Source organism: Chiroxiphia lanceolata, chromosome 1 (assembly GCF_009829145.1).
Source record: "Chiroxiphia lanceolata isolate bChiLan1 chromosome 1, bChiLan1.pri, whole genome shotgun sequence".
Classification (NCBI taxonomy): Eukaryota; Metazoa; Chordata; class Aves; order Passeriformes; family Pipridae; genus Chiroxiphia; species Chiroxiphia lanceolata.
The window spans coordinates 150,213,841-150,236,922 of NC_045637.1; the positions used below are offsets into that span (position 1 = coordinate 150,213,841).

The 23,082-nt window shown below is 44.8% G+C and overlaps 1 protein-coding gene across 3 annotated transcripts in view; it reads left to right on the plus strand.

Annotated features, from left to right (window-relative positions):
* Window positions 1-23,082, plus strand: part of ACVR2B (activin A receptor type 2B) — a 122,006-nt gene that overhangs the window by 70,954 nt on the left and 27,970 nt on the right. For all 3 annotated transcript variants that reach the window (XM_032679407.1, XM_032679399.1, XM_032679416.1), the window contains one exon: window positions 22,120-22,327. In XM_032679407.1, coding sequence (XP_032535298.1) covers window positions 22,120-22,327 — 208 coding nt within the window. The remainder of the gene's footprint in view (window positions 1-22,119; window positions 22,328-23,082) is intronic.

Below are 23,082 nucleotides of genomic sequence, written 5' to 3' on the forward strand. Positions count from 1 at the left end.
ACTTTACTTTCCAAAATATCTCATTTTTGGAGGGCAGGATGTGTATTCCTCACCCTCTTCCCGACAACCACATTTTAAAAACAAGACTAAACTGCAACCAGTCAAACTTACTCCATGCCCAGGTCAAACAGAGCTGGAGAGATGCTATCTTCAGCAGGATTTATGATGTATTTGTGTGCTTGGAAGATGCTGTGTGATATCCAGCCACAGGCTGACCATTCAGGGAAGCGTTAAAATGACAAAAGGAGTCACCCAGCAGAAGCTTAGTGCGATGTGCTTGAGATTTTGTGGGTGTTAAGGTTGTTGAAGAGGACTGTGATGAACTAATTTAACCTTCTACATGGCATGGACAGAGGAACTTGATCTTCTGATACCCGTAACCTGTCTTTTTTGTGCTATGTGCTCAAAATCTGTTCCAAGATAAGAGTCTACTTAAGCCTTTAAGATTGCTTAGCAGGAAGCTGCACTGTTGGCTAAGGAGAAAAATGATGCTGGGTATATCAGTTCCAAATCCTGCAAGGATACCCAGGATGGGGCAGAGGCTCTTGCTACTGGCTGAAAGCTCTGCTGAAGGAATGGGACCAAGAAACCTAACATCCATGCTGATATTTGAGTTCAAAACCATCTACTTGAGCTCTCCTGCTAGTCCAGGATGAGAAGTTTGTGTGCTTCCAAGAGGAACTGTGGAGAAGTTGTGTCCTTTGTCTGTAAGTGGAAGATGGAAATAAGAATTGGGAGATAGAAATCTTTCATCCTAGGATAATGAGATGAGAGAAAATACCTGGAAGGCACATCTGGCTGATGCAGATGATCCCTCTAAAAAATAATTTGTCATTCCTTAATCTCCTAGTAAGGATGCCCTGAGTTTGGGATTCCTGTTGTGCCCCAGAAAACATCTTGCAGATTCATTGGGCTTCCCTGTGTGTTAAAAAGGCATGAGAAAGAGTTGCTGGCTTTCTAGCACTGCTGTGATGAGCTCTGTGCTTGCCATCCCTTAGGCGGATGGTTTGCAAGGAGGGATTTCCCAAAAGCTCATAGTGTTGACTCAGCCCTACTTCCAGAATCCAAGGGAAATATCTGCTGAGGCACTTGGAAGCCCCTCCTGGAGTTGCTGAGGTCTATGGGGACTTCCACATGTGCTTTGATCTTTCTGTCTGAAGCTCTTTGAAACAAAGATTTTGTGGAGAGCAAATAGTCAGCATTCCTGAAGAGTTTCAGCTTCTGTTCTGCAGCAGCTCTCAGCAAGTCTTACCTTTATGGTAAGGGTTGTTAGAAGTGAAGACCCCAATCCAATGCAACTTTGGCGCAGGAAGACATGGAGGGCATCCCTGGAGCTGCATGGGAGGTTTCCAGTACAGCTTTCTGGTTTGCAAACTCTCCTACTTGATAAAGCAAGAGGGTGCCCTACAGAAGGGGACAGGGCAGGAATATGGAGGAATTTGGATGCAACCAGCAAGCCTTGGTACTAAAACAGTGGTTGTGGTGGGGAAGATGTCTCTCTCCTGAGCACTGTGCTCTTCCAGTCCTCAAGTGACTTTGAGTCTCTGGTTGCCCCATCCTTGACCAGTGAAATCACATCCATGTGAGGCTTTTCTCCCGTGACACAAACCTGCCTCGTGCTACTGCCAACATCTCCTTGGATGCTGTGTTGGGCAGAGCTCTTTGGACCGCTGTTGTAATGCTCTTGCTCAGCACACCCCGTGTTTGCCTACTCGGTTTAAAGTGTTACTAGTTCCTGAATGGAGAAACTATTTGCAGGAACTCAATAGCTTCCCAGCTTTTGGGCACTGCAGCTTTTAAGAAGTGGCTGATGTGGTCAGATGTGCCACTGGAATTAAAATGCAATATGAATTTAATGGGAAGTAGCTGCTCCTAAATGGCTGCATCCATCTAGATATTCCTAATCTGGGGTGGAGATTTATTTTAAATCTGTTTTATTTCATTGCAATATATCCACAAGGCTGAATTGAAACAAAACATTATTCCAGGATAAACATGTTCACCTGTGGGTATTGAGGAGGAACAGGAGCCTGAACAGCTCTGCTGGAATGGCCTGGTGTGCACACAAGCTGCAAAGTGATTGCAGGCAGCAGCCGGCTGCTGCAGTTGTAAGAGGGAACCCATGATGTGGAAAATCCCTTGCAGCTGATATGTCAGTCATACCTGAGGATCAGCCAGGAGGGAGGGATAACAGCACGTTTGCTTCCCAGCTGAAGGCTGTGTAGCTTGTAGAAAACTTTAGTAAAGCTGGAAATAAGCTGCTGGGAGTTACTGGGGAACTGCAGCGAGACGTGCAAGTGATTTTAGTGGTGGAGAATAAGAAGTAAAAGCAGTTGAGGAAAACAGAAATGGAGCCAGTGCTCCTGATCTTGATCAGTGTCTTAAAAGCAGTAAGATTAATCAAAATTCCTTGCAAAGCAACATTTTATGGGGTGCTGGCATGAGGCCTGCTCTGAGTTAGCCAGGTCTGTCACAGGTGGCTCTGCTGGAGCCATTTGCACCGAGGGTCATGTGAGGAGATGGGGAATTTTTCAAAGGGGTTCTGGAAACTCATTAGGCTAAAAGAAAAATGTATAAATTTGTGGCGAGTGTAAGTTGTCACTGTATTTTCCCCTTTAAATGTGTCTAAGGTGGGTTCCTCCACCCCTCCATCACCCCTCCACCCCCTCTCAGTGCTCACCTGCATGTGCAGCCCTGGACGTGCCAAACCAGAAACGCTCCTCCCTGACCCCTTCAGACAGATTTTGGGGTAGGGAGAGAAGTTCCCAGCTCACAGGGGTTGAGGTGCCTTCAGGGTGCCTATGCAGCAGCAGCAGCAGCGGTTTCCATGCCAGGCTGCCTCCTCATCCTCTCCCTGCCTGCGCTGCTGGCATTGTGCCCGTGATCCCAGGTGGATCCAGGGGAGTTGCTTGGCCCTGGTGCCAATGTCCTTGCACCCAGCATGGTTGTTGCTGGGCAGGATGGAGGAGTGACAGGCACGTGGGTCCTCTGGTTGGAAGCAGTGCAGGATGCCACTTTTTCTCTTTATAGGTTTTTTCTTCCTCTTTTTTTTTTTTCCTTCTATTTTCTTTCTTTCCTTCTATTTTCTTTCTTTCCTTCTATTTTCTTTCTTTCCTCCTATTTTCTTTCTTTCCTTCTGTTTTCATGGGGGGATTGTGATGCTTTTCTGCTTCAGATATTTATACATCCAGACAGCCCTGCCCACTAGTGCCGGTCCCTACTTCAGCATCGTCCTGCTCCTTCCTTTGAGATTGCCTTCACCAGGTTTATTTTGTGATAAAACAAGTCCATCTTCACCCTGGAATAACCTTCAGGGCTGTGAGTTAACCAAGTTAAGAGCTGTGGTGTTTTTCTCTTGGTCATTCAGAGATGCTCAAAGCCCTGGTGCTAAACAGCATCGATTGAAGCACCATCTGCCCGGGGTCATGGGCACCTGTGGGAATTGCTTGAAATACCCATTTGCTTTTTGGTTGTTTTTTTTTTTTTTTTAATAAATTGGTGTTTTGCAAATTGGAAGAAGCTCTAAAAACTCATTTCCCTGTTTTGTTGCTTAAAAATCCAAAAATCCATTGCTTCAGAAAGGTGAAGAGGACAGATAGAGGGCTGCAGCTGAAGGTGCAGGTGGTGGCAGCAAAGCAGTGAAATGCTGTGGGATCCTGGACTGTTGAGACTCATCACACCCCTGTGACATCTTCTTGCCGTAGGGGAACACTTGATTTCATCTCAGTTAAACCCTCTGAGTGGGTTAGGATGGCAGTGGTGACACACCAGGAATATTCCTTATATTTGATAATATGCTGTTTCACTTCTGGTAGAAATGGGATGCTTTTCATCTAGCCCCAACATCATCTGTGCTCAGATGGTTGATGATTAATGTGATTTTTTTTCCCTAAATTCAGGAAAATCTCAGCAAAAGGGTGGAGAAGAGCAGAAAGCAGCAAAAAATGCCATCTCTCCCTCATGGAGAAAGATCCTCTTGCTTCCCTATTAAAAAATTAACAATAATGAAATAAGTCCTTTATACTCACAGCTGGTCAGAAGATGTTTGCCCATTTGGGGAGTCTCGTCATGGGTTTTCTGGGAGTATTTTACAGGATGCAGGGCTCATTTTTCTAGTTCCCATGTCTGGACGTGTTCGACAGCAGGCTGGATGGGGCTCTGAGCAACCTGGTCTATTGGAAGGTGTCCCTGCCCATGGCAGGGGGTAGGAACAAGATGATCTTTAAGGTCCCTTCCAACCCAAACCATTCAGTGATTCAAGAAAATTGCATTCTTACTGGGAATGATGCTGTAATGGTGGGGAAAGTGATCCGGGCACTTTGATTCTCTCTCAGTTAAACCTTACAGCAGGTTTACCTGCTGGAATCAGGAGGAGTTAAAAATGAAAATGGAAATGTTCAAATGAAGATAGCACACAGAGTCTGATGGTGATAGAAAACGGCTGCAAAACAGTAGGGATGGCAGACTGAGATCTCAGGCAGTCAGAAGGCAAATGAAAAGTAAAGATAAAGAGTTCTTCAGAGGTGTTTGCTTCAAAAGAAAAAAAATAAAATAAAAATATTGTGGAAGCATATTTGTATCGATGCACACCCAAAAGATTTGGCAACTCAAAGAAAAAAAATGCTAAAAAAGGAAATTAAAATTCCATATATTATTTGAAAGGCAAGAGATTGCTGCCTTAGAAGAAGTGCCATTGGCATGTGTGGCATGTTCTGAAATTGCTTGGGAGAGTATATTGGATTGGGGTGGGGAAGGGAGGGAGAGACTAATTATATATAATCTTAAAATGAATTAGGTGATATAAATGTAATGAAAGCAAATCCTGTTCATGGAGAGACTTTTCAGTTTGCATTTTGATATCCTAGGGCAATGGCATGTTGCTCTCTGACAGACAACCATTTGATTTGGAAATATGTGAATAATTGGGAAGTGAAACCTCTTTGAATTTGTTCCTTTCCCCTCTAGCGTTTGAAGGACTAATTATAGGAAGAGCTGCAGAATGCCCTGTGCGGGCACGGATGCAGCCAAGTTTCTACTTTGCTGGTTGCATGAGTCACTGTGCTGCATCCTGTGCTTTTTGATATGTGCCCTTGCTTCAAAAATTATATATTTATTTTATAGGTGGAGAGATAAGTGTGTTTTACTGCATGTCACTGAGCCCTTGCTAAAGATACTTTTCTCAAAAGGATGCACAGCAGCTCGGTGGAGGAGGCTGGGGATGGGCTGGGACGTGAGGGTGGCTGGGTATGAGTAAACACAGCGATGTGAAAAGTGAGCGGCTGAAAGCTCGGGCATCTTGGCAAGGCTTGTGCTGCTGGCTCGACTGAGAGGCAGCACCCTATTTTAAGATGATTTGAAATTGGGTCTGAGGATTCTCCTGTCTACAGTTCTCTGTTCACCACTAGTCAGGTGCTGACTCTTTGCTGGGCAGGAGGGACCATCTCCCGTGCCTGACGTGGCCACTGCAAGTCCCCCAGATGGCACGAGAAAAATCAGTGTGACCAACCCAAACACTCCGAGGAGGAGAGAGGGTTAATCAGCCACATGACTGGTCCGAGGCACTTGGTCTCATTTATCATCTCTGCCTGTGCTCAGCCCCAGGATAGTGGGTGTGCCAGGGGAGTTAGGGCCAACGTTGGGGTGGCCCTGTCCGAAAGTGTGAATAAAAATGCTTCTCAGTCTGGAAAAAAATAGGATTTTGCTATCTGGAAGAGCTTACAGATCCTAGATAATAATATTGTACAAATGTGTGAATGTCTTAAAAATGTATGAAGTGCTCTCTCACTGAAGGTAACACACATGATGGGAGGAAAACCACTGCTGGGCTGATCTGTATGGGGAGAGTGGGACACTTACAGCAAGGTGATGTATATAAAACCCCAAGCCTGTGTGTGAGAGCTGTAGTTCCCAAGCTGTAATCAGCAGGCCAGTTATAGTGTCTTATGTTAAGCTTTTGTTGTTTAGGTGACGTGGAAAGTTTGGGATCTTCTGACACAGATAAATCAAATATTCCTGGTGGCTCGTTCCTGACCCGATGTATAACCTTGGGCTTGGAGCTGTGCCTTCTCCTCCGGCTCTGCCCACCTGTGATAACAGGAATGGCAACATTTGCTGCTGTTTGTAAAGCAGTGTTGGCATGAAGAGCTGCAAAGTAAAACGGGGATGCTTCATGGGGCCAGGATGCGGGATGCTCTGCTTGCTGTTCCGGCCCGGAGCCGATGCTGTGAGGTTGCTTAAAACACGGTGCATCCTTTGTCTCACCATCTTTAGGCAATATGCTGTTTGGGAGGGGACTGGCGCAGTGAGGACCAGATGTATGTTAAGCCCTTGGGGCCATATTGAAATGCAAATGGAAATGAAATAGTGTGTTTCTTCCAAGAGTGGTATAGAGATGAAAATGCCTCATTGGTAGACTGTGCATCGAAAGCGGATAACTGGGTGTCAGCCCTGACAATGCTTTATCCTGTTGGGAAACCTGCATGCAATGCAGTGTTGTATTTGGGGTTTTGAGGTCATTGTTACACAGATTATTTAAGCCTGGATGCATTTTTAGCTGGACTTTGTCTAAAGAATAAACATAGCCAGGGCTGTTTTCCAGTCATCAGCTAAACGGCCAGATCAAGGGCTTGAGTCAGCGATTCTTGCAAAACATTACTGGCTGTCTTCAAAAATATTTCCTAACACTTTTTGCTTTTGAAAATGTAATCATGCATAAAGCGATGTACGTTACTTTTACTTCACAAATGATTCTGGTGCCTAGACTGTGTATGTGTGTGTGTGTGTGTGTGTGTGTGTGTGTGTGTCTTGTCTCTGCCTCTTGCTTGTGTGGTGCTCTGCTTCCTACATGCATCCATGTATGCCTGAGATGGCAACCTAAAGAAGGGACTCACCCTCTTCCAGGAATAAAAGATATAAATGATATCCTTCTGAAAAAACAGGATTTATATTTTTGCCATATTAGGGATATGTGGCTTGTATCAGCATAGCTAACCTGCAGTCCCTATTCCACTAGAAAAGCTGCTGCAAACAAAGGGCTCCAACTCCTGCTGCAAGGCTTGTAGATCTGTCCTGGCTTTTGATTCAATCTGTAGAACTCCTTTCCAGTAGAAACACCAGTATGGTTCATATTTCATTATGACATGGCTAATCCTCATTAGTTACCCCACGCTAGAAATGTATGGCAAGGGGGACAGTATGTTCATTCCTCACTATGCTGAAGTCAAAGGGGGTTCTGAGATGCCGGCTTGGAACAAGCACTGTGGTGACTTCTTTCTGCTTAGATTTTTCAAACCTGTTTAGTGACTTGTGGATACTTAATTTGAGACATTTTAAGCATTTTTTTCCCCCCTCAAGAATGAGGCACCTTTTCAAGACAGCTTAGGCTGGCTGTCCTGCATGAAAATATTTACTCCCTTTGGAGCTCTTGGCCCTTCCAGAATACAGCTGGGCAGGCACGTGGCTCCCTCTACTTCAGTGTAAAGTTCACTTATGATGTGTTGTTAATGAATAATTACTACTGCATGCTTCCCTCTTTAAATGGCATGGCATCCTTGCTACATGAAACATTAAAAACTTGTTAAGATGGAAAATACCAATGAACAGACGAAAAGGCTGTGCAAAATCTCTGGGAAACGGTTGCAAGGGGAGCATGGAGGGTCTCTGGCAGGGAGGAGGCTCTGTGTCCTTCTCTCAGCAGCTGTTGGCTCCAAATGGCACTTCTGGGCTCGAGGCAGTTGTTCAGAGGGATTGGGTTCCTCAAATCCCAACATGAAAAGAAATGCGGTCTGTCTCGATTGGTCAGATGGAAATCAAGAGCAGAGTCACAGTCAATAACAAACTGTGTTTGCTTGGCCAGTAGTTGCTTGGGTGTGGCAATATTTGAATTAATTTTAAATTATGTTTTTAGATTGAAGATATTTAGTATAGGAACTAGACAATGGCCAGACTGGGCCAGAACAAAAGCCCACCCAACCTGGTGGCCTGAATCCATCTTTTCCCAAAAGATGCCTGGGGAGGAACAGCAGAACAAGCAAGTGCACGTGGTTCTTCTTAAGACATTATGAGGAATCTTTTGAGAAGGGGTTCCCCACATCTCGAGCCCTTTGAGTGAGGAACTGCCTTCTCCAGGTTTGCTTTGAACCAGAATCCCACCAGCTGTGATTATTTCACCTTTCATCACTTGTTGTTTGCCACTTGTTTCACCCTTCGTCACTTGTTTTACTCTTCATCAGTTGTCTCACCCTTGCAAAGCAGGGGTCATCTTAGACATGAAGGAGGTTGATCAGCAGTGTTATTCTCCAGTTGTTGTTCAGCATGAGGAAGAGTGCATCTCTTAGTGCTCGCCAGAGGTCCCAGGATAGCTGGAATTATAGGTTATGTTTTCCTGGGTTTATTGTATTAAAGAAAGTGAATCCTATACTAAAGTATTTATATTGAAAAGCTTGAACTGTGACATGATGCTCTGGGGAAATGTGTACAAGCAGGGGTGAGCTGACACTCTCCTATGCTCTTATCTTTGCTCCAACCTCAGAAGGAAAAGATGTAAAGGTGGAGGGATTCCCATCTGTGCTGCTGCCTTGCCTGGCACAGGTGTGTTCACCTTCTTGTTGGTGTGGAAGCAGGTAGATGGTCCTGCATGCTCCAAAAAGTTACCAGAAGCTTTGTTTGCTCTTCTCAGGTGGCTGCAAGGCCTTACCAAAGTTCAGGAAAATTGGCTGAAGAGCGCTGAGACTCATGTGTTCAAACCTAGTGGACAGCTTAGTGGTTTTATTGCTCAACTGGCTGCTGTCAGAGTGAAACTTTTCACATTGCCTTGGAAGTTTATAATTTCTTTAGTGAATAATGGAATTTATTGGTGGTATGTCTTCCATTTCTGTTCCTGCTGATTAGCAGGAGTTGTACAGTAATGTCTCATACAGTACCTTTTTATTAGAGAGGTGGGAGTAGTTTGCATGCCTGTGTCCCCAAGTATATCTGAGCAGGGGGAGGCAGTGAGAAGAAGTGTTCAGGGCTGCAGTTTGCTCATCTCTGTGTAGCTGCCATACCTCTGTGTGTATGTTCCTGCAGGCACCTCTCTCATCTTGCAACTCATGCACACAGAGCAAAACAAGTGATTATTGCATCTTGCTGATGAAGCTTTTGGGGAGAAAGGAAAGCATTTGACTGCAACCTAAAATGATCATGTTGAGGATTATGGAGGGAGTATTTGAAAGATTTTTGCAAGGTGGTTTAAACAAGGATAAGTTGATCCATGGTTGCCCTCTTGCTGAAACCTGGAGGAGAAGGAAGAAAAAGAAAAAATAAAGTGAAGTATCTTCAAGATTTTAAAAGGTTTGCTCTGTCAAGGTCCAAGGTCTGACCTGCTCTCTCTGGTATCAGGAAAGGTCTCTTCACTGAACGTTCAGGTTACTAGAGGGAGGAGTCACTTTCAGTCATTTATCATTTATCAACTGAGCCACTTTCCATCATATACCAGCAATCCTGGCTAACTGGGGAGGTGCCAGTTGACTGGAAGTCAGTAAATGTGACACTATCTCTAGAAAGGGCAAGAAGAAGGATCTAGAGACCCTGTAGTGGTTTGAACCTACAGGCATGTCAGCCTGACATTGGTGCTGGGAAAGGGCAGAGAGGGGATCATCTTGAGTGCCATAATGTGACAAGGACAACCAGAGGATTGGGTGCAACAAGCATGAGTTTATGAAAGGCAGTTAATGGCCATGTGGTGGAATCAGGGTGGCCACTGGCAGCAGAACAGTGTTTGTGTCCACAGATGGTAACATTCAACATGAAGAGAGTTGCCAGGTTTCAAACACCCTCTTGTCACCACAGCAGTTGTGTAATTGAGGCTGACAACCATATACTGTTGTTTTTTCTTTCAGAGACCCACCTGTCTCCATCATAGAATCATAGAATGGTTTGGGCTGGAAGGGACCTTTAAAGACCGTCTCGTTTCAACCCCCCTACCATGGACAGGGACACCTTCCACTAGACCAGGTTGTTCCAAGCCCCGTCCAACCTGGTCTTGAACACTTCCAGGGGTGGGGCATCCACAGCTTCTCTGGGCTGAGGATGCCCCAACATGTTGCCTCACCACCCTCACAGGAAAGAATTTCTTATCCTCTTTCAGTTTGAAAACATTGCTCCTTGTCCTGTCACTGCAGGGTGTGGTAAGAAGCCTTTTTCCATCTTTCTTGTAAACCTCCTTTGTACATTGAAAGACTGCAGCAAGATCTCCCTGGAGCCTTCCCTTGTCTTGGATTCTAATTGTATTTCCAGTGATAAATCCCTTTAAATACTTGTGGTGTCCCTGAAAGTGCCCCATCTCCTTATTCTCGTACATCAGCATCTAAATAAAGAGGGAGCAGCATCAGAGATGGGGCTTGTGGAGATTCCACCTATCCGAGGTTAGGGAATTGGCTGGAAGTACTGTACTGAATCTTAGAATATTACTTTATGCTGTTTTACGTAATATTGGAGCCTGGTCACCATGGGAACGGGCATCTAAATAGAAAGTCGAACTGGAAGGGAATGTACCCAGTTTCTGGGGTGGAGCTGTTGAGCTCATGTCATCCAGAAAGCTTGGACACGGATGGAGGGTAAGTTCTTCTTTCATTCCGTGTGTGCACTGTGGTCCAAAGTGTTTCAGTCTTCCTACAGTGCGAGAAAACTGGGAAGGAGAAGACCTGCCTCAGAGCACACAGTTATTTTATTGCTTCCCACCTGTGAAACAGGCAGGATTTCAACCTTCTGGGACAGTCTACTCAAAAACATTTGTATTTCAAAGTGGGATCCGAACACTTGTGAGTGCATATAATCAAAATGGAATCTAATAGGTGACTTTATTTTCCCCTACCCACTTTACATAATATCTCTTTGGCATCTCTTTTATAACTTGTCTTTAGAGAATCACTACAGTTATCCAGCCATTTCTTCTGTGCCTTTCATTATTGTAACAGAAACAATCACTGGAAATTGCATGATGGTATTGGGTTGTGCTACATTCCTTCCTCAGGTCATTTGACAGGACCTTTTGTTAATAGACCCAAAGGAGAAAGGTACGTTTCTGTAAACATGAGACACGTCCCAGATGTGCTGTAGCCACCTGGGAGAAAATTCCATTGTAAAAGGGGCTCTTGAAATTGCTCATGTGGGATTTGCCATTAAGAGCATAAAGACTGGAGAAATGGACTTCTGATTCGGCTGGCAACTTGTTTCTCATCCTTGAAGAATTTTAGGAATGTCTTTACTTCCTTTTGGAGGAGTTTGTGATTGCAAGGGCTAGAAAGTTGCTTTTCTTCCTTCCTCCCTTCTTTCGGGCTGGGTTATTCTGCCTTCTCATTCTTTCACTGAAGCTTGTTAACTCTCAAAATACCAGTGTACACTGGGAAAGAGTCTTTTAAAAGTCAGTGCTTTCTTTTGTAAAACTTGAATGATCTGAAGGTCTAGAGTGTAATGTAAAAGATGTCCCTTGCTTCAAGGAGTTATCAAGTATTTTCACGTGTACTGCTGTGGGCTGAACGAAGGAACCTCTCCTTGGGATGTTGTAATCATGATTGTCCTTCATCAGTGTAACTCTGGCTATAAATTGTGCCCGTGCTTCTTTGTGCACTGCACTTGCATCATGCTCTTACCCTTGAGCTAGAATGCACCAGGGTGTCAAGGCATCGATGATTCCTCACATGCTGGGGAAGGCAGCTCAAATCTGCATGTTTTGTTCTCTGGAACATGGAGAGATACAGGGATTTTGTCATCCTGTATTTTGTATAACACACGAATGATCTTTGCCCAAAAGGGCTTGATTCCCCATCAGTACAGCGAGCTCTGGAGCATGCTGCAGGGAGCCACGGGCTTTGCTTTAACTCAGGGCTCTATGCAAAGGGCTGGGCAAGCACCCCTTGTGTGGGCCCACACCAGTTCTTGTTATTGAGGCCCTTGGTTCCTCTGAAGCAGAAGTTTGATTTTCTCAGGTAAATAAAGAAGAGACCCCAGTTGGCATAAGCCAGCAACCATCCATCACCAGCTGAATTTGAAGTTTGAACTTAGACATCTATAAGATTTTCTCTCTGTCACTGACTGCCTCCCCTTCAGCTGGCTGGCAAGGAGAAGCTGTGGTGTAGCAGAAAGGTAATCTCAGAAACCTGATTTCTAGGTAAAGAGAATTTCTTCTGCCAACAGCACTATCAAATTATTTCTTCCCATGTTCCCACTTGCTCATGTAATCTGCTGATTGAGTGAGTCATCTCTATGGTGTATTTGAATTCTGGTCAATGATGGAGTTTAAAACAGTGAATTTGAACCTGTTCCACAGTTTAGAGTAGTTGTGCTTTTTTATTTGTTTTCTTTCTCCATCCTGCTGAGAAAACTGCCCCACTTCGAGCTTTGATTATTCAAGTGGAAGAGGGTGACAGGAACACAAACAAGCATCATTTAATTCTTGGGGGCACGCTTTCCTGATGCTTGACCTTTTGGACTTCCCACATCTCCTTGTCCATTTACATGCATTACAGTTTTTCCAATTACCAGTGAATTAAATTTGGAATTGTGGTATTTGGAAATGTCAAGCAGAATCAATAGAAAAGCACTTGGGGCCCAATCTTGGTAGACTCAGCACATTTTAAAGCATATTTGAAATGTCCCTGCTGATAAATCTCGGAGGGCCATGTGTAGATTATGAATTGAGGTGCTACTGTTTGGGTACTGAAGCTCTCTGTGGCTTGCCAGGTGTGCTGTGCTGTGTTAGACACACATCACTCTCTCCCTGGAGAAGAACTTAAAAATCAGGAGCTCTGAGAAGCATTTCTGCTGGTGGCAGCAGCATAAGATGATGAGGATGGTTAGGATGGAACAGGTGCACATGAAAGAGCTGGGAAAGGCATCGCCACGTGGTTATCACTGTTCCTTAAACCTCTGGACTCTACCAGGAGGTGCTCCCATATCCTCATCCCTTTGCCTGGAAGGAAGTTTCTGCCTGGAAGGCCTGCTTTGAAAGCTTTTCAAAACTTCACTGTGTGTGGGAAAAATATTTATGAACATACGTGATGTGACTTCCTCCTCCCGTGCTCTTTGGAGACCTCATGCTGGCTCCTCAGGAGAAAGGGAGAGAACGAATGCCTGTGTTTTAAATGTCATTTCAGAATTTGCCGCGTATTTTACTTAGTGATTGGTGGCATCTGGTCAAAATCTGCCCTCTCTTTGATTTTCAGGCACGTAGTTGGAAATATCTTAATCTTGCAATTAAACTCTAATGTTTCCTGTCACTGAGGCGGCAGAGTTTGGCGGCTGAGACAACCTTCTCGGTAGCTTATTTGCACAGTGCTCAGCCCACGAGGGGCCATTTTTCATGCCAGAGAGTAGTCATTGCTGTTACAAGCCAAATAAATGGTCTGCTTAATGCTTTTATAAATGCACACCTCAAATTTAAGGAAAGAAAAAATAAAATAAAATCTCAATAACTGTATGCTTGTTTGAAAGCTCGTGGTCTGGGGAGAAAACACCACCTCTCCTCTATAGAAATCCTATACGGAGCAATGCATTTTCTTGGCGTGGTGGTGCCAAGGAAGCCTGGAGGTGTCTCCTAATGAGCAGGGTGGGCGGAGGAGAGGTTGGCATTTGCCAAGAGGTCCTGCATGAGGTGTCATCCTTGGGGATGGTCACATGTGGACAGACAGCAGCTCGGAATCTCTGGAAATTTGGATGGGTGATCTGGAGCTTTACACGCTCTCCTCCACCCCACGCCGTGTGCAGGCAGGCGGGCAGCAGCAGTGCCCTTTTTGGATCTGCAACTTTGTGTTTGTCACGGCTGACTTGATTTTGTTTTCGTTCTCTTGGGTGAGTGGAGGAGTGTGTATCTGTGTAAAAAAAAAAAAAAAAAAAGAAAAAGAAATTAGGCCTTTTTTATGTGTTATTACTAATCCCGTTTGAGCTCTGCTGTCCAAATTGCCTCGTTTGTGACCCAAAGTGCATTTAAACATGAACTACAGAAGCACCACGGCATTAAATGGTTTTGATTGATCTCCTTGATGGTTTTATTAAAGAACTAAAACCTTTTTTGGGGAGACAGATACAGTTAGCGATGCGAAGGGAGAAATGTAATTACATTTTGGCTTTGTCCTTAACTGAAATGATACAAAATAGGATTTTTCTAATGGATAACTAAAATGATCTCTTCTTTAAATAAAATATAGAAATGACCATCTGAGTTCAAGTCAAAAATGCTCTGCTTCCAAAAATTGATTAACTGCTGGCAATGTTTCTGTCCTACTGCACACCAGGCCAGCCGGTGACCTGGCCAAATCTCCTTGGATCGCTCTGCCTGGCCAGAGGAATGATTTACTAAACCTGTTCCTGAGTGATCCTCCCCTTTGGGCCAAGAGATTAATCTCGTCAGCGCCGTGTGCGTGTGTGTGTGTGTGTGTGTGTGTGTACACTCAGTATTCCACTAAATCGAATATTGCTCTTGTCTTGCTCGGCTCCGTCTTCCCTCTACAGGAATCTGCCTGGTTTTATGGACTTATGAGAAGCTGGAATGCTACATGTCCTTCTCTGGGTCCTTCTATCCACCACTTTCTATCTACCCTATTTGACTTAAAATACCAAGGAAATTATTCAGAAGAATTAAACCTTTATTGCATCCTTTCCCCCAGCTGGTAGTAATGACTCCTAAAACACACTCTTTATATTTTACAAAACAGGTTTTGCTGTCAATTTAGGGGAATATTCTAGTAAAGACCTAATTCTTTTGAATAATTTCCTTGTTATCTTTTACTGACTTAAACCCAAGTTAAAAAAGAGATATATGGTGTAGGGGGGGGGGGCATTGCTACACAGATGTCCGTGGAAGCTGTGAAGTGTGAGTCATGGTGTGAATATAGAAGCCCTGAGTTGTCATCCCTGGTGAGCAGGGAGGATGTATTTCTTAATATTAAAGTTCCTTTTTTAATTTTAAAAGAAAATGACTTAAAGCCTCCTGTCCTTTTGAGGCTGGTTGTCAATGGCATCATTGCAGGTTACCATGGCAATATATACTGAGATAATAGATTAACAGCCATTGATTGACTTGAAAACTTGGAGCTCTTTTACTGCGGGATAAGCCAAATCTATTGACAGAAAACAAAATTCCAAGTAATATCTTTCCTTGGTGTTACATCTTTGCTGTTCTCAGTGCTGCCTGGGCCCGGTTTTGCCTGATCTGGCTTAAGAACCAAAACATTCTGCAATAGTTGATGCTTCTAATTAGCCAGGGCAGTGCCCACCCTGGCATTCAGCCGGTTGGAAGAGGCAGACCCTGGGTATTTGACCATTCTATGCCTGGCTATTGAGTTCCCCAAAGGTGGAGTGAGGTTTTGGCTTGAGAAAAGGGCTCTGCAGAGTCATGGGGGCTCGGTTCAATTCCATGGGGCTCCATCGTTTCAAGGCTTTTGTGAAGGAACAGGGAATACACGCAACAAGTCCTCAAATCCTCGTGTTCAGTTACGTACTTAACCACAGATGTCATCACTACCCTGATGCTTTGCCTAAAAACGTATTTAGACCCTATTACTGAAGTACAGCAGGAATGAAATCACCCCGCTTGGGGAATAAGTGCTGGAGCAACACTTAGTAATCTTATATTCATTTTGTAGAGATGCAACTGGGTGGTCTCTCCAGAGCAACATTTTCCAAACATTCCCAGTTACAAGCCTTCATCTGGCTTGATTTTGGGATCTGAAATGCTAGCAATAACTACTTGAAATTCTTTAATTTGCAACGCTGCACATAGTTTCTGGGCAGGTGTCTGGGAAAAGGAGAGTTGGGGGCAGCAGTCCTCTTTCCCTGCCTTTCCCTCCCCACTAGTGCCTCTCAGTGTGCTCCACATATGCTTAGATTGTGGTCTCCCCATTGAAGGGTGTGCCAGAATGCAGCTGTGGGTTCAGAGGTGGCTAGTTTAGCATCCCTGCAGCGCTGAGGGATGGGGAGGGGTGGGTGTGAGCTGGCGCTGAAATGGTTCAGCCCAGCAGATGCTGCACTGCAAGGTGAGCACCCAGCAGCCTCTCATTTCCCAGCTCTGCTCATCCATGCTGTGGTTTGAGGGATAGCTCTTGAAAACAAACCCAAACCTCAAACAAAGGGCCCGACTTTCATAATCACACGTGCAAGAATGCATCCGCAGTTGCTTAATTGCTACATGCAATTACCCTCCAAATTAGAGGGCAATTACCCCAATTCAGTGTACAATCTCTGTCATTTTACATTATAAAATTACATGTACAAATAGCTATATAGGGACATAACGAAGTGTTTGCAAATAGCTTCAGTTGCATACACAGTTTCATATATAAAGCCCGGTGGTTTTGACAGTCAGGCAAACAGACTGTCTGGTAAATCACTCAGTGTTTATGCAGACTATTTTGACACATCCCATCTTTTCATATATACTTTCTTTTTAGGTTTTCAAAAGGGGACAGGCAGAGATAAAGAGCTGAGATTTATAGCAGCCTTCAGCCTTTGGGAAGATATTCCCTACGTATCTCATTATGAGTTAGGAGCGCAGCAACTGCTAACACCTAGACCTGGAGTTGCCACACTGGATCTTGGCCATAATTTAGAAGCTGTTGGATAATGATGCAGCCTCAGTGATCTGTCAGCCACTCCAAATTAGGAGAGCAGAGTTTAGTCTCAGATCAGCAGCAGGGTCCCATGCATCAGCAGGCTGAATTCCTTCAGTTCAAGAGGACCCTTTTTTAATGAGCTCCCTCTGTGCCTTGCAACTCCCAAGTAGAGACGAGAGGTCCTCCTGTGTCACATGGTGCTTCAACTGCTCTTCCCATCATTATGTGCCTCAGATAGGTGCTGGGGATCTTGCTTGGCAAAAACCCAGTGATGCTTCAGTCATTTGGAGCAGAAAATTGACCCAAGGGAATCAGCATAATGGTAGTTCCTCAGGACTGAAGTTCAAAAGGTTGATTTCCACCCCAAAAATGGGTGATGGTGGGTAGCCTCCCTCTGCTGTTGTGATGTATGGGAGTTATTTGGGCTTGGTATTTTGTGCAAAGGTACTTCTGTGCAGCTTTTGTTCGAGGAGAAGCCACACTGCGTCATCCCCGAAGCGCTGGGTGGATGCAGTGGGATGCCAGAAACCCATCTGCTCCTGCAAAGCCTGATGCTTCCTTAGACTTTGATTTCAAACAGGACTTCAGGCTTTATTCCTTAAATGACTGTTTGTGGATCGTGGTATTAAAACGTCGATCGGTTTTGCCTGGTTGCTGGCATGAGACTTTTCCGTGGAGAGGACTGGGGCTAATAGTGGGCTGCTCTGCTGGGCATGCTGTGCTCCTGCCCTATGTCCATGTCCTGCCCCACAGCCATGCTCCTGGTTTGCCTGCTCAGCCTTTCTGCACAGTGCTGCCAGGGCAGTTGTTCTACCTCCAGTAGTTTCTGGAGGCAGTCACCCAGCTGTGGTGGAAACATCTCCCCTGCAAAATGGCAAGTGGATAGCAGGAGCCAGCAGATCCTACCTGTGATTGTACCTGTTACCTGTACCTAACAGGAGCCCCTTCTCCCATTAGTAGGAAACAGCTTTTTTTTCCAAATTTTGCATTGTGGCTGGCAGAATAGGGTTAGGCAGGAGGGGAACGGGAACCCAATGAATTAAACCAGGTTCCAACAGCGATATTCAAACACTTGCTTAGCAAATGTTTTATATCTCGTTGTGCCCAAGTCCTGCTGACTTTCTGCCAAAAGCTGAGCAGTTCCCTGGGATGTTTATTTTCCATCCTGTGTGAGCAGGATGTTACCAGGCAGTGCCACTGAATGAAGGAGCTGAGGAGCTTTTCTGCATACCAAGGCTGCTGTGAGGGAGGTGACAAGAGCATTGTGAGGAGGGGAGAGCAGGTCTGGGGGGACACAGCCCCTTTAGTCCATCCCAAGCTGTGTTTGTGATTGCACAGAAAGGCTTTTGTTTCAGGAAAGGTTCTTTTGCCCAAAATTAGTTGTGCCCCTTCTCTCAGATACTCAGGTTTGGTACAACACTTCTCTTGAGCCAGGTTGTGCTGAAATGAGAAGCAGGACATGGTTGATCTGTGCCTATTATGGAGTCATTTGGGCTGGAAGGGACTTTTAGAGAGCATCTAGTTCAACTCATCTGCAGTGATCAGGGACATCTTCAATTACATCAGGTTTCTCAAAGCCCTGTCCAACCTGACAGTGAACATTTCCAAGGATAAGACATCTACCATCAATCTGAGCAACCTGTTCCAGTGTTTTATCACCCTCATAGTAAAAAATTTCTTCCTTATATCTAATCCAAATTGACTCTCTCTTAGTTTAAAACCATTACCCAATGTCCAGCTCAGCATTTCTTACAGACCTGTAGTGGCTTTGGGGGTATCCATTGCCCAAGGGGGGAAGAGGAGACAGGAAAGACTACAGGGCTCCATGGAGATACAGGAACAAAGCTCAGATTTCCTTCTCTTAGTCACTACCCCACCTATCTCCCTCAAAGGGACAAACCCCTGTTTTGATTCTCCCTCCCTCTGTTCAGTTGAGGGTTTTAATGCAGCGAGGGCAGAACAGGCAGTTAGCTGCAAACTTTGGTCTCTGCGTGATCCATTACAGAGCAAGGTGTGAGTGTTTCTTGATGAGCTAAAGCAGCAGGTAAATTAATACCCAGACCTGGAGCCGTGCCCCTTCCTGCTGAGACCATCTTGGGCACAAACAGGAGGGTTTCTTGCAGTCTTGAGCACCCAGCAGGGTGAGGATCCTACCAAATGGCTTTTAAAAAGATCTGAGAGCAGGCAACAAACACATAGGTTTTTAAAGTGTCTTCTTAATGCAAGCATCCTTAAGAGCTGCTTTAAAGAAAGCATACATATATTTAGTCATCCAAAACTTTATGCATGCTTTTATTCAACTCATCTAAACTTTGACAGCGGGGGGAAAGCTGGGAAAGGCCTTTTTCCTGGCACGGTTGCTGTTTGCAGAGTTGGGTTTGCATGTTTGCAAGCAGCTCTTAGTCTTCAGCTGAAATTTGTTCCAGAAAAGACAACTGTCTTGGGGGAAGGGAGTCTGGGCTCAGCACAGGATTTAGCAGCCTCGGTTTGCTGGTCCCAGAGCTGATACAACTTCATATCTTTTCAACATCCCCTTTTCAAAGCACAGTGGAAATATCAAATCTCGCTGCAGCTATGTGCATTGCATCGGCCGTTGTTGCAGGTGGAGAAAACAGAGGCTACACAGTATTTCTTGAGGTTACAGATAGAGGTGGCTGAGCCAGGATTAGATTTTGGGGCTGATTTGCAGTAAAATGGTTCATTAAACCTTCCAGCTTTCTGGGAGACAGAGTTAGGGAGGGAGAGGAAATTTCCATCTTGATCCAAAGCAAGATTCAGTTTGGGATGATGAAAATGATATTACAAAATGTATTTCCAGGAGTAGAGCAGAAGGTGATAGTGAGTATTAGCTATCAGGTATTAGCTGGAAGCCATGTGATGTATTACAGTGAAGGAGCATTTTACAATGAGGGTGGGGAAACACTGACACAGGTTGTCCAGAGAGGTGGTGGGTGCCCCATCCCTAGAAGCATTCACAGCCACGTTGGGTGGGTCTTTGAGCAACCTGGTCTAGTTGGAGATGTCCCTGCTCATTGCAGAGAGGTTGGACTACATGACCTTTAAGGGTCTATTTCAACCCAAAACATCTATGACTCCATGAAGCCAAGATATTTATTCTTCTCTTTACAAATAAAAATGTATCTCCCTCTCTCCCCCTGCTCCCGCCCCCCCCCCCCCCAAAAAAAAGCTCCTTTACTTTCCTGCTGATTTAACTGGTATTTAGCAAAAATGCTTAATCTGCCCTAACAAAGCATGGTGTAAGTATCAAGAGAACAAATATCAAGGCTTTAACAAGGAGTGTCAATATTGACACTGTTCTGTGTTGAGGGATATTGGTAGGTTGTTTTCATTATAGTAAGCAACTTGTCAGAGGAAAACTCTGATGGAGCTTTGCAAGCACTGATAAAGCCTGCAGGTGCTATTGATATTGAGCTCGTCCGTGTGTGCTTTGAATATAATTTCCAGTTTCAAAAGTCAGCTTTATGACATTCTCATACCCCTACTCCCTTGTAGTCTCTCCCACGATGCAGATTAAACGTTCTTCCCCAAAAAAAGTGTTATTGAGGGATTGAACACCTCTTCAGCCTGCAAAGACATCTTCCTAGTGTGATGAGTTTGCTCTGTACCATGGAAATTACCCATTGCTGAGTCCAGGTGTTGGGACTGGGAGCAGACTGGATGCATCACCCCTAGCTTGTGCAGAAACTGTGGTTTCTTCTGCAACCTTCTTGCAGTTCTATTTCTACTCTGTGTCAGGTCACCTGCATTCCTTTCTTGATGCCTGTGGGGCAGTTGGAGGTTGATTCCCTAAAGCAGATCAGGCTACACTGAATAGCTTGAAAGAAATCTTTCTCAAGCACCATCTCTAAAGGGCTCTCCATGCACTGCATAATTGGAGGTGAATTCTGATTGGAGACTGGACAGCTTGAGGAGCTACAGGCTGTGGAAGGGCAGGTCAGACTCCCCATAGAATCCTGATCACCTGGGACAAGTTGTTTAACTTGATGTGTTGAATCTTCCATTGGAACTAATACTCCCTTCTCCAACTGGGTGTTGTGAGGGTACTTACATCAGTGGATGGATGTTCAAGTATGGAATTGATGAAGACACAGGAGGTATCTGGAACTGGTACCTGTGCTGGGTGCTTTCTCTGCCAGCTCTCAGCCACTTTCTGCTCAGTGTCTTATGAAGACTGAATTGCATCCACTTGCAGAGACCTCTCAGAAGGGGCTGGTTTGCCATGTTGAGCAGGAATCACAGGCTAGATTGCATATGGATCGTCCAGAGTGCCTTAATCTCAACATTAAAGGTTGCACGACCTTCGGAGAGGATAGTCATGAAAGCACTGCAAAATTTTCCAGCCAGAAGTGTAATTCTACAGTTTACAGAGGTCTGGCTATTCTAAGAGCAGAGAACTTTCATTTCACCATCCTGTGGGATCTCTTTGTGTTTTCTACCCAGTTGTCAACACGTTTTATTGGGATACCTGCTTTTTCCATGACTACAATCCATCAAAATAATGGCTGGGTCTCACCTTGCCTTAGGTTGGGTAATCCTAAAGAGAGATGGCTGCAGGACATTTCAGGATTTATGGAATCATGAGCTTCATGGTACAAGGCTCATGGTGCCTTTTCTGTTTGTCTACTTACAAATTGTGTTTGTTTCATTCTTCGTTTTGTTTTAAACTATTCCTCAAAATGCCACAAAGCAGAATATTTCCAAATGAGGAGAGGATTTCTAAGGTTTAGGACAAAACAGGTCACCTGCAGATATCAGTGTTCCCTTACTTGACTCTATTTTTAATGGATGTGTCTGCAATCATGTTTCAGTTCTGCCCTGTGGTGTCTATGAAGGAATTGTTTCCCTAGGGGCAGTAGGAACCCATGGTCCTTTGGCATGAGTAGAGAGGCACCATGAGCTGTGTCATCTGCAGCTAAAAATATTTCATTTATCATATGGAGACTTACTCAAATAAGCCTGAACTCGGACCTAAGTGAGGAATGGTCTGGCCCTCCTCTGTGGGATGAACGTTTTCTGTTCTCAGTTATGTCCTACTCATGTAAGCAACTATTTATTTTTACGTGATGTTTTCCAGAACAGTGGTGAGGAGTGAGAGTGACTCTGTTGTGTGAAGAGCCAACAAGCATCAAGTAGCACCCTGGGAGGTTGTTTATTCCCAAACAGGGTTTCTGTGGCTAGAGAATACTGGGTATGGGTTGCACATGTATCCCCTTTTTAAGGTCCTGTGGTTGACACACTGGCCAGAGGAGATCTGGGGAGGTCTCAGCTGGGCTCTTGACTTCACCATGAGCTCCTGTTGTGATCTTAGGCAAACCTGACCTCTCCATTTCCCACCTCACACCAGAGAAGAAGAATAATCTCCATGCTGTGCTGAAGCTCTCACTGATGAGCTGTTTAGCTCCCAGGGAATCAAATGTATGCATCACCCAAAACGGAAACACGCAGAGATGTGTTTCCCAGTATCTATTTCTGATTTTACCTGAACATTCTTGGGGTTTGAATTTTTCTTCAGGGCCGGGCCATGGGGAGGCTGAGACGAGGGAGTGCATCTACTACAATGCCAACTGGGAGCTGGAGAAGACCAACCAGAGCGGCGTGGAGCGCTGCGAGGGGGAGAAGGACAAGCGGCTCCACTGCTACGCCTCCTGGAGAAACAACTCGGGCTCCATCGAGCTGGTGAAGAAAGGCTGCTGGTTAGATGACTTCAACTGCTATGACAGGTAATGGCCTAGCTGGTTTATCTAAATACAGGTTTAACTGTTCCTCTAAATGTAAAGGCTCATAATTTGTGCATTGAGGAAAAGAAAGCAAGTCCAAGTCCATTGACCCATTCATCCCCTCTAGTTACTTCTGTTGCTAATGCAGCTCTCAGAATTGTCACTTACCTGCTTTGATGTTCTAAATAGAAGCTGCAAAAGGCACTTTTAGGGGTTTTGTGTTTTGTTTGGGTTCTGTTTTTTCCTTAGCAAAGCTTTGATAGTTCTGGCATTCATTGAAAAGCCTGTCCTGTACCATCAAGTGAAGAGCAACATGTTCTTACAAGAGCATTTGGTGATATAAAGGAAAACTTGGAATCATTTGGAGCTGTCTAGAAAAGCACAGATATATGGGGGTGGTTAGGGATTGAGGTATTCTGGTGTTTGTGATGCTGCAAAAAGTTTGTTCTTTGGCTGAGTCGGAGAGATGGGCTGGGAGAAAGAGTGAGGCAGGAAAAGCAACATGTGGGTTTGTGTGTTGCTGCCTGTAGTGATCTGAAAAGGAGTGAGGTTTTGTAGTACGAAGGCTCCAGCCTCATTAAATAGCTGGGAAAATTAACTAGTCTTTTCTCATTTCCCTTGATGCAATTCCACAGAGGGGAAAAGAATTACAGCTAAAGAAAACAGCCGTCTGAAGTTTCGCCGTTGAAAAGGGCAGTGTTCAGTAGCTCTAGGCTCAGTGTTTCTCTTAAAAAAAACCCCAATGACCACCCAACTAA